At 38.5% G+C, this 16,217-nt stretch overlaps 1 protein-coding gene across 3 annotated transcripts in view; it reads left to right on the plus strand.

Moving 5' to 3' along the window:
• The window catches only part of DZIP3 (DAZ interacting zinc finger protein 3), a 110,057-nt gene that overhangs the window by 32,617 nt on the left and 61,223 nt on the right, over nt 1-16,217 (plus strand). For all 3 annotated transcript variants that reach the window (XM_066346781.1, XM_066346782.1, XM_066346780.1), the window contains exons 5-8: nt 3,372-3,488; nt 5,091-5,171; nt 6,549-6,673; nt 10,473-10,587. In XM_066346781.1, the coding sequence (XP_066202878.1) occupies nt 3,372-3,488; nt 5,091-5,171; nt 6,549-6,673; nt 10,473-10,587 (438 nt within the window). The remainder of the gene's footprint in view (nt 1-3,371; nt 3,489-5,090; nt 5,172-6,548; nt 6,674-10,472; nt 10,588-16,217) is intronic.

Here is a 16,217-nt window from a genome sequence, read left to right on the forward strand (position 1 = left end):
ATAAAATTCAATAAAAGTTTCAAAAGGATTTTTTGTTATTACTAAAAGCTAATTCTAAAATTCAAATGGGAAATAAAAGGAAGAATAGCCAAGAAAATTATGGAAGAGAAGTGTAGGGCTTTGACTGGTTGGCTCAGCAGTAGAGCATCAGCTCAGCGTGCGGAAGTCCCGGGTTTGATTCCCGGCCAGGGCACACAGGAGAAGCGCCCATCTGCTTCTCCACCCCACCCCCTCTCCTTCCTCTCTGTCTCTCTCTTCCCCTCCCGCAGCCAAGGCTCCATTGGAGCAAAGTTGGCTGGGCACTGAGGATGGCTCCATAGCCTCGGCCTCAGGCATTAGAATGGCTCCAGTTGCAATGGAGCAATGCCCCAGATGAGCGGAGCATCGCCCCCTAGTGGACATGCTGGATGGATTCCAGTTGGGTGCATGTGGGAGTCTGAGTGCCTCCCTGCTTCTAACTTCAGAAAATACAAAAAGAAAAAAGAAAAAAAAGAAGTTTAGGGGGGAGGACTTGGATTCTGTTCACTTAGATATTAAAACTTACTGTGAAGATCTAATAACTAAAAGATTGTGTTACTTGCTCTTGCCTCTACAGACAAGTCTAGAGAATAGAGAAGAAATTCCAAAAGGTAGACCCAAGTACATATAGAACTTTTTATATCATAAAATGATAAAAATTGATAATGCTACAGGGGAAATGGATAAATCAACAATCCTAATGGGAGAACTTAACATAACTCTGAATAGTTGACAGAACAGGGACGTAAAATTAGTAAAGATGTAGCTCTGGGTGTGTGTGTGTGTGTGTGTGTGTGTGTGTATGTGTGTGTATGAACACTGGACCTAACAGTGGCAGAATATACATTCTTTTTAAATGCACACAGAACATTTACAAAAATTGACCATATGCTAAATCACAAAGCAAGTCTAATCAAATTTCAGAGTCCAAACATACAGAGCATGCTCTCTAGCTATTATACAATCAATTTAGAAATCAGTAACAGAAAGATAAACTAGAAAGCCATTGATCCTAAGTTAAAGTATATATCTCTAATATAGTTAACCTATGGGCCAAAGAAGAAATTACAATGAAAATTAGGAAGGTCTTTGAACTAAATAAAAATATATACCAAAACTGATATTAGGTAAAAGCTGTGCTTCAAGGAATATTTATAGCTTGAAATGCATATATTACAAAAAGAAGCAAGGTTGAAAACCAATCATCTAAATATATATAAAGTTCAAGAGGTTAATGGAAAAACAGCAAATTAAAAATGAAATCTAAAAAAGGAAGTGATATTGAAGAAATAGCTAAAACTAATAAAATAGAATAAAACACATACTAGAGAAAGTCGATAAAGCCAAAACTTGGTTCTTTGAAAAGACCAATGAAGTTGATAAATGCCTGGTAAAAATGTTCAGAAAAAGAAAGAAGGTAAAAATAACCAAATCATGAATGTGAACACGAAAACATTAATACAAATTCCATAGTCATCTAAATAGTAATAGAGAATTCTGCTATTTGCCATGACTACCTGGATTGGCTTAGAACTACCCTCCTTTGAGAAGAACGGGAAAAACTGGCAGAAATATTTCTTAGTAATGCTTATTTGTGCTTTTCTGGCGGATCGCTTAATTCAACTGGCGATCGAGATCATCGCAATCTTCTGTTCTATGAAGAAGGGTCCATTGGTGGTTCGCCCGTTGTGGCAAATACTGTCAGTGCCCTGCCCATGCCCCTTGACTCCTGTCATTTCACTATGTGCTGGACAGTTTCCAGTTTCAGTATCTACATCTTTATCCTCAGGCCTTTCTTCTTTTTTTCTGAAACTATAGAAGGCTTTTTTTGTTTAATTGCAGTTCAGAAGTCCCAAGGAATTAATACTCCCTCCTCACCCCAGAAACCAATCAATCAATAAGCCTTGGGAATTGTTACTTAAATATCCCAGTTCCTTTTCTCCTTGACGTTTTTACTTTTTCTGGGTTCCCCTTTTATATTAACCCTGTTGCTCACAGTGGGTGACTGGTTTATCATTTCCATTCGTTTTAAGCCTGCCTCTCCTTCCCTGTATCACTTCTCCACTCCCCTGCCATTGTTCTCTGCACGTCCCAAGTAAACTATGTGCATTCAAATCCTTGTATTAGGGTCTGTTTCCAGTTGGAACCATTTCTTTAGGGTCCCAATCAAAAGAATGCGGTGTTTGCCAGGGCTCCGCTCCCTTGATAGGTCATGAACTCCCAGTTTTCTCTAGTTCTGCAGTTTTGCTGAAAGTTCTGCCTAGCATCTCGGCCTCAGCCACAACTAAATACAACAGTTGCCTTAAGGATAAAAGTGACTCCAGAAGTCAGTCTCACATTTCTGGACCTTCCTCTTCTCTTGCATGTTGGCCCCAGAGATTTCCATGCCCTACCAGCTTTCCGTTGCCTTCAAACAGATGGCTTTCATATTTTGTCCAGTTTTCTTAGTTGTTGTTGAGAGGGTGGATTGGAAACTATCCGGACTATTTGACAGAGGTGGAACTTCAGAGTTCTGTTATTTATATGCCTTTTCAAATTGAAGAGATTTTGTTGAGTAAATGGTTGGGTATATGAGTCTGGAATTCAGGTGACAGTTCTGAGCTGGATATGAATTTGAAACTGTCTGTGTGTGCGAACCATTTAGAAACATGGCAGTGGATTACTCTTTCCAGGGAATGTGCGTTGATGGAAAAGCGAGTCATTAAATTGAGTGGTAAGGAGACTGATAATACATTAATTAGCTAGGAGAAAAACAAAAAGTATATTGGAAACCAGGTTAAGAAAGTGTAGATTAAACTTTCCACAGAGATAATACATCATTAAACATAATGTAATTTAAGCCAAGGACTTGTGGGCATAAGGCATTGGGGAATGGACACAAATAATACGACATAGTCCTTCCTTTTATTTCACCCATGGAAACATCAAATTATGGTACATAATAAATCATATATTAGCTTGGTTCCAATCAGATGGCAGCATGTAAGATGGCTTATTTTAGTGTTGGTATTAAAGCCAGCATTCCTGCTTATTAAAGATTCAGAGTTGGAAGGAGGATTTTTGTCATTCTGGAGAAGAGAAGGGATGAGAATGAAGTGGGATTACCCCTTCCCTTCAAAGTAAGAGTAAATGTTGCCAACCCCTTGGCAGACATAAATACTTTTTTAGTATTTTAAGGAAATAGACTTACGAGACTACTTAAAAACAAGTATGAGAATAATTGTATCTGGGTTGTGTGCACTTTATATCTATACTCCAGAATATCTATAATGAGCATGTATTGTTTGTATAATAAAAATATGTAGATATTTGTTCTAATTTAAGAATATTTTCAACTGAATAATTTTTCATAGAGAGAAGTTACAGCTAATAGCCATAATGGGGAGGAAATTGTTCCTGCTTTGACTTTACGTTTCTTGATAACACAACTGGAAGCAGCTCTTAGGAACATTCAAGCTACTAATTATACTGTAAGTGTTTTCTTTTTGAAAGTTTGAAATAATGGACTCGGACTACAATTTTCCATGAGAGAATGGCTAGTGCATGTTAACTTTAAGGTGTAGGTCGAGATCTGTTTTCCTCTTTTACATGTAGAGAAAGCTACACATAAATTAGCTTTCTTCCTTTGTATTGTACTTTCTTATGACTATTTCTTTAACCCGTCTTTACCACTCTCCTACCCTGCCATGAAATTGTGCACCCTAAGAGAAACTGGAACAAGTAAAATGGGCTCTCCCAATTAGAAATAGGGAGTCATGACAGAATCCACTCCTCTCTTTCTCCTTAATTATTAATCAGTTTCTCTTTCTTCTGATACTTTTATATTAGGAAAAATTGGTACTGTTGTTTTCAGCATAAATCCCATTGTTTGTACAATAAACCGCCCTTATCAGTCAGAGAACAGTGGGAACACTGCTGAAATCCGGATTGCCAGATACCAGTATAGCGGGTCAGTCTTGCAAGCAGGCCTTGGTAAGGATAGCAGTGTCAGGCCAGCTATGCTAACTTTTGTGCATGGTGTGTCTAGTTCTTTGCCATTTTATGAGTATTTGTGTAACCACTCATGTAGTCAAGTTGAACTATCACATTCCCACAAAAATCTCTTTTGTGTTATCCCTTTATAGTTACAGGCACGCCTTGCCCTCCTCACTCTTCCTAATCAATAATCTTTTCTCCCATCTCTGTAATTTGGCATAGACTGTTTTTAAATGCAGATATTCTCATGTTTTAATTTTTCACTGAAGAAGTGATAAGCTTTATGTTTACACTGTTATACCACCAAATGCTCAAAGACTTTGATTTAAGACATCATTGTATTTTTAAGCTGGATGGTAGATACTTGGGTGGTTCATTATATTATTGCCTAAACTGTTTTGATATCTGAAATATTATAAATGAGAGAGAGAGCAAGAGAATTTTTTGAAAGTTTGAATATAACAAATCTTGATGGTAGTTGCTTTTATTTTTTTAAATCAAACTTTCATGTTTTATATCAGGATTATTAACTATCCTCTTCTGGGTCAAATTACCAAATACATATCTATAATTATTATGATTGATAATTTTACTATTTTAATAATTATTAAATAAACTTAGGGTATTTAATTAATCTCGCTAAAGTTAAAAGTAAGAAAAACCTAATAGACACAAATAACAGCATGGTGATTACCAAAGGGAAGGGGTGGGAAGTTGCAGAAGAGGTTACAGGGGTAGATGGTGGTGGCGGGAGAGGGAAGGGGCGGGGAGCTGTAGAAGAGGTTATGGGGGTAGATGGTGGTGGCGGGAGAGGGAAGGGGCGGGGAGCTGTAGAAGAGGTTATGGGGGTAGATGGTGGTGGCGGGAGAGGGAAGGGGCGGGAAGTTGCAGAAGAGGTTATGGGGGTAGATGGTGGTGGCGGGAGACTGGGCCTGGGGTGTGCACACACAGTGCAGTGTACAGATGATGTGTCACAGAACTGTGCACCTGAAACCTACACATTTTTGTTAACTAGTGTCACTTCAATAAATTCAGTAGAAAGGAAAAAAGGTAGCTTAGTCTTTAATAACCAGTTGAAATATATTTTATCTTTTTAGGCACATCAGATTAATGTTGGTTATTATTTGACATTACTGTTTTTGTATGGAGTATCACTCACTGAAAGAGGAAAGAAAGAGGTATGTAGCCTTTATTATTTGTCCATTAAAAATCTTTTTTACATATACTGACCTTATTTTAACAAATTAAAATGTTGATTTTTGAAATTCTTTAAAAATTGAAACAATTCAGTGACTTTTATATATATATGTGTGTGTGTGTGTGTGTGTGTGTGTATATATATATGTATATATATATAGAATAGTTATGCCAGAAACTATTTTATGATATTAAAATTTTTGATAGGGAAAACATAATTTTAGTTATCTTATAAATATTTACTTTTTAGGTGAGAGGAGGAGATAAAGAGACAGACTCCCTCATCCACCCCGACCTGGGATCCACCCAGGATGTCTGCATGCTGTGCTAATTAATGCTCTATCCACTGAGCAACTGGGCCTTATTTATCCTTTAAATGCTTACCATTTGTGTAAAACAGAAAATTGTTTAGCATCTTTCACTTACACAATACATTTTAAACCATTTTCTAGTATAGCTTAATCTCTGGTCCTAATCCTTACCCCTTTTGTAAAATATATGTTTTACTTTAAATTCTTTGTTGAATAAAGTGAAGTGCAAAATGTAAAAATTTAGGTGATTTTTAAGAATCCTTTCCAGCCCGACCAGGCGGTGGCGCAGTGGATAGAGCATTGGACTGAGACGCAGAAAACCCAGGTTTGGAAACACCGAGGTCGCTGGCTTAAGCACGGGCTCATCTGGTTTGAGCAAGGCTCACCAGCTTGAACCCTAGGTTGCTGGCTTGAACCAGGGGTCACTCAGTCTGCTGTAGCCCCCCAGTCAAGGCACATCTGAGAAAACAATGAACAACTAAAGTGTCACAACGAAGAATTGATGCTTCTCATCGCTCTCCCTGTCTGTCTGTTCCTATCTGTCCCTCTCTCTGTCTCTAGCTCTGTCACACACAAAAAGACAATCCTTTCCAATTTAACATTCTCTTTTTGTGTTTTTTAATTATTTCTTATATTTTCTTTGCAACCTTCATACTTCTTTACTTTTGTTTTCAGAAAGTTATACTCTCTACTTGCAATTTGAAAAATTAGATTTGTGCTCCAATTAGAAAAAAAAAAATAGTAAGAATTATAGACTTACGCTCCCATAGTCATCATTGTTTTAGCTAATAATATCTGTCAGTTTTAGAAACAAAATTGTTTTGTTAGTTTTAATGTTCACTTGGAAATTTTGGTCAAAGATTATCTTGTTATTATTTTGTATTAAATATTTTTAGCACTTAGTATATTTTCTAGGTGATAGGATTAGAGGTGTGAATAAATGACCAAAAGACTGGATCAATTTTAAAGTTTCCTGAACTTCTCTAGTTTGTGGAATACTTGTTTAATGCCTGTACATAAGCCAAACCCAGTTTTATGTTCCTATAGGATTATATAGAAGCTGAAAATAAATTTCTGGTGATGAAGATGGTGATCCAAGAAAACGAAATTTTTGAAAACTTTATGTGTTTAGTTTATTTTGGACGTGGTGTGCTTCGATGTGCTCAAAAGAGGTAAGGATTTTAATTAATGAGTAGATTCCCTGTCAGCGTTTTGCATTGTGAAATACAAGTGGAGTTTGCACGGTATAACAGGGATAATGACTTTGTACTGGACTGATTTTTTTTCTTCTGTATTTGTATATAATTTATTTAACATACTTGAGAATAATAAGTATCAAACTTAACTAATTATGACAGTGTACTAAGAGGCAGTGTATGTAGCATAGACATTGGAACATAAGCTTTGGAATCCGAAAGACTTGGGTGCAAATACATTCTCTACCACCTACCTAATCTTTGATGCAAAGAAACAATGTTGATAAGCCTCATCTTTTTTTCTTATTTGTAAAATGGAACGTATAATAGTGCCTACCTCATAAGGATGTAGAATAGTGTCCTGGACACAAAAAAGCTATTCTTAACAAATAAATGATGGTTGTAGTTATTACTATTATCACCATTTGGAATAGGTGTTTAAGATATAAATGAATTTATACAGCATCGAAAGGGTCCAAATGCTGAGTTTTGGAAGAGTTGAGTATTACATATATTGCCACAAAAATTAGAAGATATTTCAGTATGAATATGAAACGATAGAAAAAAAGAGGCATTTGATTTTTTTTAAACTAAACAAGAACATCAGAAAAGCAAATGCCAAGTCAAAGAAATTTGTTCAATTCTGCAAATGAGATGCAAAACCAACTTTTATTTCATTGGTGAAGATGCACTGTGCAAAAAGCTGAAAGTACTGGAGTGTGTGCTTGTTCCCGGATCCCCTAATATTTGTGAATGGTGTATTTAGTGAAATTGTACAGCAGAATCTATATGGACTAGCGGTTTGTTCACTCCCCATAGGGAGGTCCTTCGCCATTTGTAACATCATTCATTCATTTTTTTTGGTAAGCATTTATCATAGTCTAGAACAGGGGTCCCCAAACTTCTTACACAGGGGGCCAGTTCACTGTCTCTCAGACCGTTGGAGGGCCGGACTATAAAAAAAAACTGTGAACAAATCCCTATGCACACTGCACATATCTTATTTTAAAGTAAAAAAACAAAACGGGAACAAATACAATATTTAAAATAAAGAACAAGTAAATTTAAATCTACAAACTGACCAGTATTTCAATGGGAACTATGCTCCTCTCACTGACCACCAATGAAAGAGGTGCCCCTTCTGGAAGTGCGGCGGGGGCCGGATAAATGGCCTCAGGGGGCTGCATGTGGCCCGCGGGCCATAGTTTGGGGACCCCTGGTCTAGAAACTGCTATATTTGGGGTTACAAGTACTATATTTACAAAATAGAGTTTCTGTTCTTATGTAACATTATAGATATTAATAAAATAACCAGTTATGCAAAATAATTATCAAATGTGATAAAAAAAAAAACTATGAAGGAAAATACAATGAACAATAAAAGACTAATAACGGAGGCCCAGTCTGGTTCTGGGAATCAGAAGTCTCTCTGAGGAGATAATGTTTGGCTGAGATCTGAAGGGTGAATTACAGTAGAAAGCTTACTTCTGTAAATTCTCATGAAAGATCACTGCTTGGCCCAGCCCTTGGATCTCTAAAAGGTTCGTATCTGATCATTCCCTCAGTCTTTGTTTTATCTTCTATGCTTTACTAAGGTAACCTGAAGATTTCCTACTTGCTGTATGCTAGTATGATGTCATCAATGTGATGTTTTTCAGAATGTCAGAATGATCACAATCCCTTTAGTCTGTATTATGAGAGAATTAACATAGTTCTGAGACAAGACAGAGAATATGTACCGTTTTCCTTTCCTCAGATATGTGAACTACTTTTTATTCTCTTTACATGTGGGCATTGGAGAGTATCTTGTTTTCCAGATTGTTGACATTAGAAAGCCCAATCATATGGCATCATCTCCTTTCATTCCCAACCTATATAAACAACCACCACTGAGCTGCCCTTCTCACCTGTATTTCTTATTATATTAATGGATAGTGTCATCTAGGTCTTTCCAGGGATCATTGTCTAGTGGTGGGTTCTGTGGTCTTAGGTACTAAGTCCTTTCTAACATCCTCACCTCCTGGAGCTTTCTTTTAATATTCTTTCCAAGAATTTTTCAGCATTTCCACCTCAGTTACTATATAGGCCATTGTTATATCCAAGCTTCAAATAACCTTCTTAGCAGCAAACTAATACTGGCTTCAGGTGTTTTAGTAGGATTATGGAATTATGGAAGAGTTGTCCCAGGTCAGTGTACGTTTCCCTGTCCAGCTGTATATTTGTCCACTGGTTTGGCACTCTTAAGATCCACTCCCATACATGTTTTTGCCAGTACGCTCTAGTCAAGTTCTGCAGTTCTTATGATGAATAAGCTTTTTCTTTCTGGAAGGGGCTCTGTTTTCTCATTTGGACTTTACTTTTACCTGATCCTAGGTATACTAGTCTGTAGCCAATGAGTGGGGATAGAGAGGATTTTAAGAAGGAAGGTGTCATTTTTTGATGTACCTCAGATGATATTTCTGTGTGGACGCTAAGTAATGGCAATCTGCTCTCATCTAACAAGGGAGAGACCTTCGCCATCAGAGGACTCAGGAGAATTTAGGGATTCATTGTTTCTAAGTATATTCACCTAAATGTCCCCATTCCAGATCTCAGAGTCTACCTGTTTCCTGTCAGAGCTGTACTTTGGGTCTTTACTGTTGTTCTACCCTTATGATTAAATACTGGGCTTCATTTTTGGCACAGTTTATCCTATGTTTAGGGTCAGTAAAGATTCTTTATATGTTACTGCCGCGAACCAGCGTAACTGGTAATTCCAGGTCCTGAGGGAGAATGATGCAGAATGAAGAAAATAAACTTAAAGAGAAATAGGGTGGGATCAGAGGCCTCTGCAAGCTGATGGCAAGAACAGAGAGTACTCTCCACCCCCAACCCGGCTTTATTTATAGGGCAGAGAGAGTCATTAGCAAATCAGTGATAACTCTGATCACATTTCCAAGGCAACCCAAGAATTCTCCCAAGTGCAGAAAACCCCCACCCTATATAACATCTTAACTTCACAAAACAAAGAATAAGAAGAAAACTGCCTGCAGTCTCTCCAAGGGACATGGAGGGTGGACAGTAGAAACAGTTCAGCATCACAGCTGACATGGAGGTGTGGAGAAAAACTTAGCCTTTAGCAACTTAACCGAGCAAATGAGGTGGGGGTTGGGCAGACTGTCAGCTTACTGCCAGTCCCCCACACCTCTGTCCCCCAAAATCTAAACCGCAAAGACCCTGTTGGCTTGCGGTCCCCAACGTGTTACCACAGAGGCCTTTTAATCAGAGTTGTTAATAGAAGTCTTTTCGAGGTTACGCATTTCATCTCTTTTTATTATGGTTTTTTGTGCCTTTGATTAAACCTGGGCCTGATTTTTAACATAGATTATTTTTATGGCTGGAGAACAGAAAGTTCTCTTTAAATGCTGCCATAGAGGCATCTGTCTTTTACAGTGTGTTCTCAGTCAGTAGTTGGCTGACCTGTGCCTGTCATCATCTTTCTTAAAGGCTTCCAAGACAGTAAACAAAAGCCAACCAACTTATAGTCCTTTTTATTACCATGGCCCCATACTGTTCAAGCTTGAGCTACTATATAATCTATTGTCTCCCCTTCCAGCTGTATTTCATCCCAGTCTACCACAGATGAGAGTCCTAGCATTTGTATTTCTATAGTATGCGAGAGGTTATCACTGCCCTACTTATCTCAAAAATAAATAAAATGGGTTACTCGTCTTATTTGTAAACTATTTAGTTACAGAGTCATAGTCATACTAACCTTATTTAAAATGCCTTGCAGATATAACGGAGGACTGCTAGAATTTCATAAAGGCTTACAAGAAATAGGCGATAAAAATGATCATTGGTTTGACATAGATCCTACAGAAGATGAAGATTTACCTACAACTTTTAAAGTAAGCAATTTTAAGAACATTTTTATCTCGACTAATCAGAATCACTGTTGATAAAGTGCAGTTTATGTTAACTGCCATACTCTATAGTAAGAACATTTTTTAATTGGAAATTAGTTTTCTATATGAGAAACAACCTTGATTTCATTGTGTAATACAGAATGTATGATTCAATAAGTAGAAGTAAGGTGGTTGTGTTAGCATTTCCAAATAAAAAAATTAAAACCTTTATAGTTCTTCATAGAGCTAGAGCTAAATGTAATAGTTAACTTCTTTTTTTCAAATTATACTTACTGTCATTTTGTGGTTGATTTAAATTTTAAAAGTACTAAATGCTTCAAAAACTTGAAAAATATAAAAAAGCCTGAAGATAAAACTAAAATTTATTTGTATTTCTTTAAATGGAAAAATTATTGTTAGTATTTTTATTTATATCTTTCTAGACACACATCTTGCTATTGAATATTTAGTTATCTTAAATGTTCCAGTTTTTCATTGTTAGGTAGAGTGATCTTTGTGTATTTTTTTATCATTGGGGGGGGGGGTGTAAATTTCCAAAAATGGAATTGTGAAGCAGTGTGTTCACACACTTGTAAAGTTGTTGATCTCTAGCTCCATATTCTCTCAGAAAGGTTGTACCAGTTTATATTCTTAAGACAGAGTATCAGAGTTTCCATATTTCCACATCCTCTGGGTATTCTTTACTTTTTGCATATTTTTATTGGTAAGTCACTTTGGTCTCTTTTTAATTTGTTTAAAACTATGAACATTAACCACAGGTTTCTCTTGGTTAGTGTTTGAGTGACATACCTCTTTCCAGACTTTTACTTTAAACCTTCCTGGATCCTTATATTTTAGTTACTTTAAGGCCAAATGCATGCATCAAAATAGAAAATTTCATTAAAAAACAAAATTCAATTTTCTAGGAAGCTATAGCAACTCAAAATTTGTATATACCTGATAGTATAACCTCAGAATACAATTGCTAGAACTGAAAGGAGAAATAAAATACTCCCAGTCACAGTAGAATATTTTAATATGCCTATCTCAGTAATCAATAGAATAAGCAGTCAATTTGGGGCATTTGTCAGGATAAATATATGACTTTTAACTTTGATTTAATAAAGTAATAATTTCATTAATTTAAAAAAATATTTAACTTCTCTGCTTATCTAAAGGAATTCCTTCTTGGTGTGGTTGTTTTTCTTTCTTTCCTCCTCTTTTTAAAATATCTTTCTTTATTATCCAAATGTTTTTTAGTGAATTTTTACGCAAAGTAATACATGTATACAGTTTGTCAAATAATAGTAAAAAGCTTAAATTTTTTTAAAAAATAATTTTATTTTTAATGGGGCGACATCAATAAATCAGGATACATATATTCAAAGATAACAACTCCAGGTTATCTTGTCGTTCACTTATGTTGCATACCCATCACCCAAAGTCAGATTGTCCTCTGTCACCTTCTATCTAGTTTTCTTTGTGCCCCTCCCCCTCCCCCTCCCCCTCTCCCTCTCCCCCTTCCCCCCCCCCCCCCCCCCCCCCCCCCGTAACCACCACACTCTTATCAATGTCTCTTAGTTTCACTTTTATATCCCACCTACGTATGGAATAATGCAGTTCCTGGTTTTTCCTGATTTACTTATTTCACTTCGTATAATGTTATCAAGATCCCACCATTTTGCTGTAAATGATCCGATGTCATCATTTCTTATGGCTGAGTAGTATTCCATAGTGTATATGTGCCACATCTTCTTTATCCAGTCATCTATTGACGGGCTTTTTGGTTGTTTCCATGTCCTGGCCACTGTGAACAATGCTGCAATGAACATGGGGCTGCATGTGTCTTTACGTATCAATGTTTCTGAGTTTTTGGGGTATATACCCAGTAGAGGGATTGCTGGGTCATAAGATAATTCTATTTGCAGTTTTTTGAGGAACCACCATACTTTCTTCCATAATGGTTGTACTACTTTACATTCCCACCAACAGTGTATGAGGGTTCCTTTTTCTCCACAGCCTCTCCAACATTTGCTATTACCTGTCTTGTTGATAATAGCTAATCTAACAGGTGTGAGGTGGTATCTCATTGCAGTTTTGATTTGCATTTCTCTAATAACTAACGAAGATGAGCATCTTTTCATATATCTGTTGGCCATTTGTATTTCTTCCTGGGAGAAGTGTCTGTTCATGTCCTCTTCCCATTTTTTTATTGGATTGTTTGTTTGTTTGTTTGTTGTTGAGTTTTATGAGGTCTTTGTATATTTTGGATATTAGGCCCTTATCTGAGCTGTTGTTTGAAAATATCATTTCCCATTTAGTTGGCTGTTTATTTTGTTATCAGTTTCTCTTGCTGAGCAAAAACTTCTTAGTCTGATGTAGTCCCATTCATTAATTTTTGCCTTCACTTCTCTTGCCATTGGAGTCAAATTCATAAAATGCTCTTTAAAACCCAGGTCCATGAGTTTAGTACCTATGTCTTCTTCTATGCACTTAATTGTTTCAGGTCTTATGTTTAGATCTTTGATCCATTTTGAGTTAATTTTAGTACAGGGGGAGAGACTGTAGTCCAGTTTCATTCTTTTGCATGTGGAAAAAGCTTAAATATTAACAGTCTATTTTCTATCATCTCTAAATATATTTTCTAACTAGAGGCAACTTCTTCCAATCTTTAGCAAATTTTTTTTCATATTTAACTATACATTTTTTAAAAATTGTACTGCTATTTAAAGAATTTCTTCATTTTAGATATCTTTTGACTTCCCACTATGAAAGATGATAGTTTAATAGTTTTGTTTTTTTTGACGGAGACAGAAAACTAGAGAGAGGACAGCTAGGGACAGACAGACAGGAAGGGAGAGAGATGAGAAGCATCAATTTTTTGTTGCAGTTCCTTAGTTGTTCAATGATTGCTTTCTTATATGTATCTTGATGGAGGGTGGGGGGGATACAGCAGACCAAATGACCCCTTGCTCAAGCCAGCGACCATGGAGTCATGTCTATGATCCGACGCTCAAGCCAGCAACCCCGCCCTCAAGCTAGTGAGCCTCTGCTCAAGCCAGTGACCTTGGGGTTTCAAACCTGGGTCCTCTGCATCCCAGTCCAATGCTCTATCCACTGCACCACCACCTGGTCAGGCTAGTAGCTTTCTTATACAGCCCCTTCAAGCACACACTGCCCTTTCTCTGTTCTACTAATAGTTACAGGTTTTTATTTAATTGGCTTTAGGGTTACCTTTATGTCCGGGAATATCACTCACCTCTCTCCTGTGTAGAATCTCAGGATTTCCTATTTCTAGAGGAACTTCCTTGTTTTGGTGGCACATCTCATTCAGAAAAGGGTGCTTGCTTGGGAGGTAAATTTTTTGAGATGTTTCAAATTTCAAAATAATTTTTGTATACTCTATTTATATCTTGCCTGAGCATAGAATTATAGATTAAAATTATTTTTCATCATCAACATTTTAAAAAATATATTGCTTGATTTTAGAGAGAGGAAGGGGATAGAGAGAGAAAGAAACATCAATTCATTGCTCCACTCACCCGTGCACTCACATTTGACTCCTATCCTATATGCCCGACCAGGGATCAAACCCACAATCTCGGTCCAGCTGGACGACGTTCCAACCAACTGACCCCCCAGCCAGGGCCATTTCCCTCATTTTTAAAAATGTGCTTTTATTATTCTAGCTTCCAGTAATACCTCTGGGAAGTCTATGTTGTACAGCTAGTAGTCACGGCTGTCGCAGCCAGGCCTGAGCAGGTTCACGTTAGATTCGGTCAGATAGTAGAGAAACAGCAGAGCCAAAAACTGGTGGGCCATTCCTTTATTCTAGCCTCGCACCCGGCTGGCGAGTAAACACAAAGACACAGGGCTCCAAAACCCACTCACACATTCTCCAGTTTCACAACCAGGAGGTTCTTTTCTGAGTTTTCCTAGAATCAAAGGCCCCCCACCAGCCTCAGTCCCCTCTGGATCCCCATGTCCTTCTCTCTGCTCTCACTTTGCACAAACTGCACAAACTGGCTTGTCCTTCAGCAACCTGCCATCTTGGCTTTCTCCTTCTTCCTCACACAAACCTTTTCTTGGCGTGAAAACCCCTCCTCCAGCACACATTAGCCTTCCCAGGCAGGAAAGTAATTAGCAGCCCACCGGGCAGCATCATTCACATGGGCAGCAGCCATTTTTAACAATAAAAGTGAGCAAACCCCCAAAATAGAGATTTTACAAACTCATTTGCCAAACATTCCACCCCTTTTGCTCACTTCGCAATCCACACACCACCCACAGGCATTCCTGTAAAGGGAATTAGGCACATCACACAAACAAATTATAGCAACAGCACAAGTTATATACATACAATTTCAACAATTACAAAGATGCCCTTCACCAGTCTCCCTAGCACTTTGCCCCAAACACAAATTGTCCTTGGAGCTTCTCTCCAACTGGATGAAAAGCTTCCCGATGCAGGGGCCCTCCACCAGACCTGCCCCCCCATCAGGGTTTTCATGAGCCGCGAGGCTATCCAACAAGGGAACTGGTGCCCCCTGTGGTCACAGTTCAAGAGTCAGTCCATGCACATGGGGCCTCAGGCCTCCCCCTCATCCTTACTGTCTTGGCAAGTCTTAAGACACTGTCCCAAGGAGGAGCACGTGGCAGTGGCAGCCAGCATTCCACCTTTGCTCCAGAGAGCACACTGCCATCCACACCCAAAATCACAGCAAACCTATAGGGGTGTAGTAGGAACTCCTTGCTGCTGGTTTTTTACCTTCTGAAGTCTGCGGACGGCAGCTTCAGCCCCAGTCTCCTCACCCTCAGAAGAGGATCTGGAAACGCCTGCTCCCGCCGACTCTTATCCACTCTGCTGGCACAGCTCCATCTTCGGCTCCCGTGGCTGCCGCCTCTCGGCAACTTCCAGGGCAAACTGCACCTCATGAACCTGTAGTTCCTTCTCCAGAGACTGCTCTGTTTCCAGGTGCAACTCCCAACCTGGCTGGCCTCTTTTCCAGCACTCCCTCCAGGTCCAGGATCTGCATCTCTTTCTCCTGTGGCCATTCCAACTCCTTCCGCTGCTCAGTTTGCAGGCCTTGAGCAGCCTCTTCCACAGAGCTCTCGGTTCCCTCTTGCAGGACTGTAAAAATCGGCCAGCCCACGGTCCCCAAAAGGACAGCCGTGGAGAACCATAACAGCAGCCAGTCCTCTACCCTACTGCTCTAGGGTGGTGGCAGCTCCATACTGATCTGATCCGAATCCTGCCACAGACTACGCCAAATATACAGCTAGTAGTCATGGCCATTGCCGCCAGGCATGTGCAGGTTCACATTAGTCTCCTCTCTACACAATCTCTGCACAAACTGGCTTCTCCTTCAGCAACCTGCCGTCTTGGCTTTCTTCTTCCTCTCCTTCTTCCGCACAAACTTTTCTTGGCGCGAAAACCCCTCCTCCAGCACACATTAGCATAACAAAGCCCATTCTCAAGCAGGAAGGTAATTAGCAGCCTCACTTGGGCAGCATCATTCACATGGGCAGCAGCCATTTTTAACAATAAAAGTGAGCAAACCTCAAAAATACAGATTTTACAAACTCATTTGCCCAACATACGTTATTCTGATTCTCAATCTTTTCCTTGTAAT

Source organism: Saccopteryx leptura, chromosome 8 (genome assembly GCF_036850995.1).
Source record: "Saccopteryx leptura isolate mSacLep1 chromosome 8, mSacLep1_pri_phased_curated, whole genome shotgun sequence".
Lineage (NCBI taxonomy): Eukaryota > Metazoa > Chordata > Mammalia > Chiroptera > Emballonuridae > Saccopteryx > Saccopteryx leptura.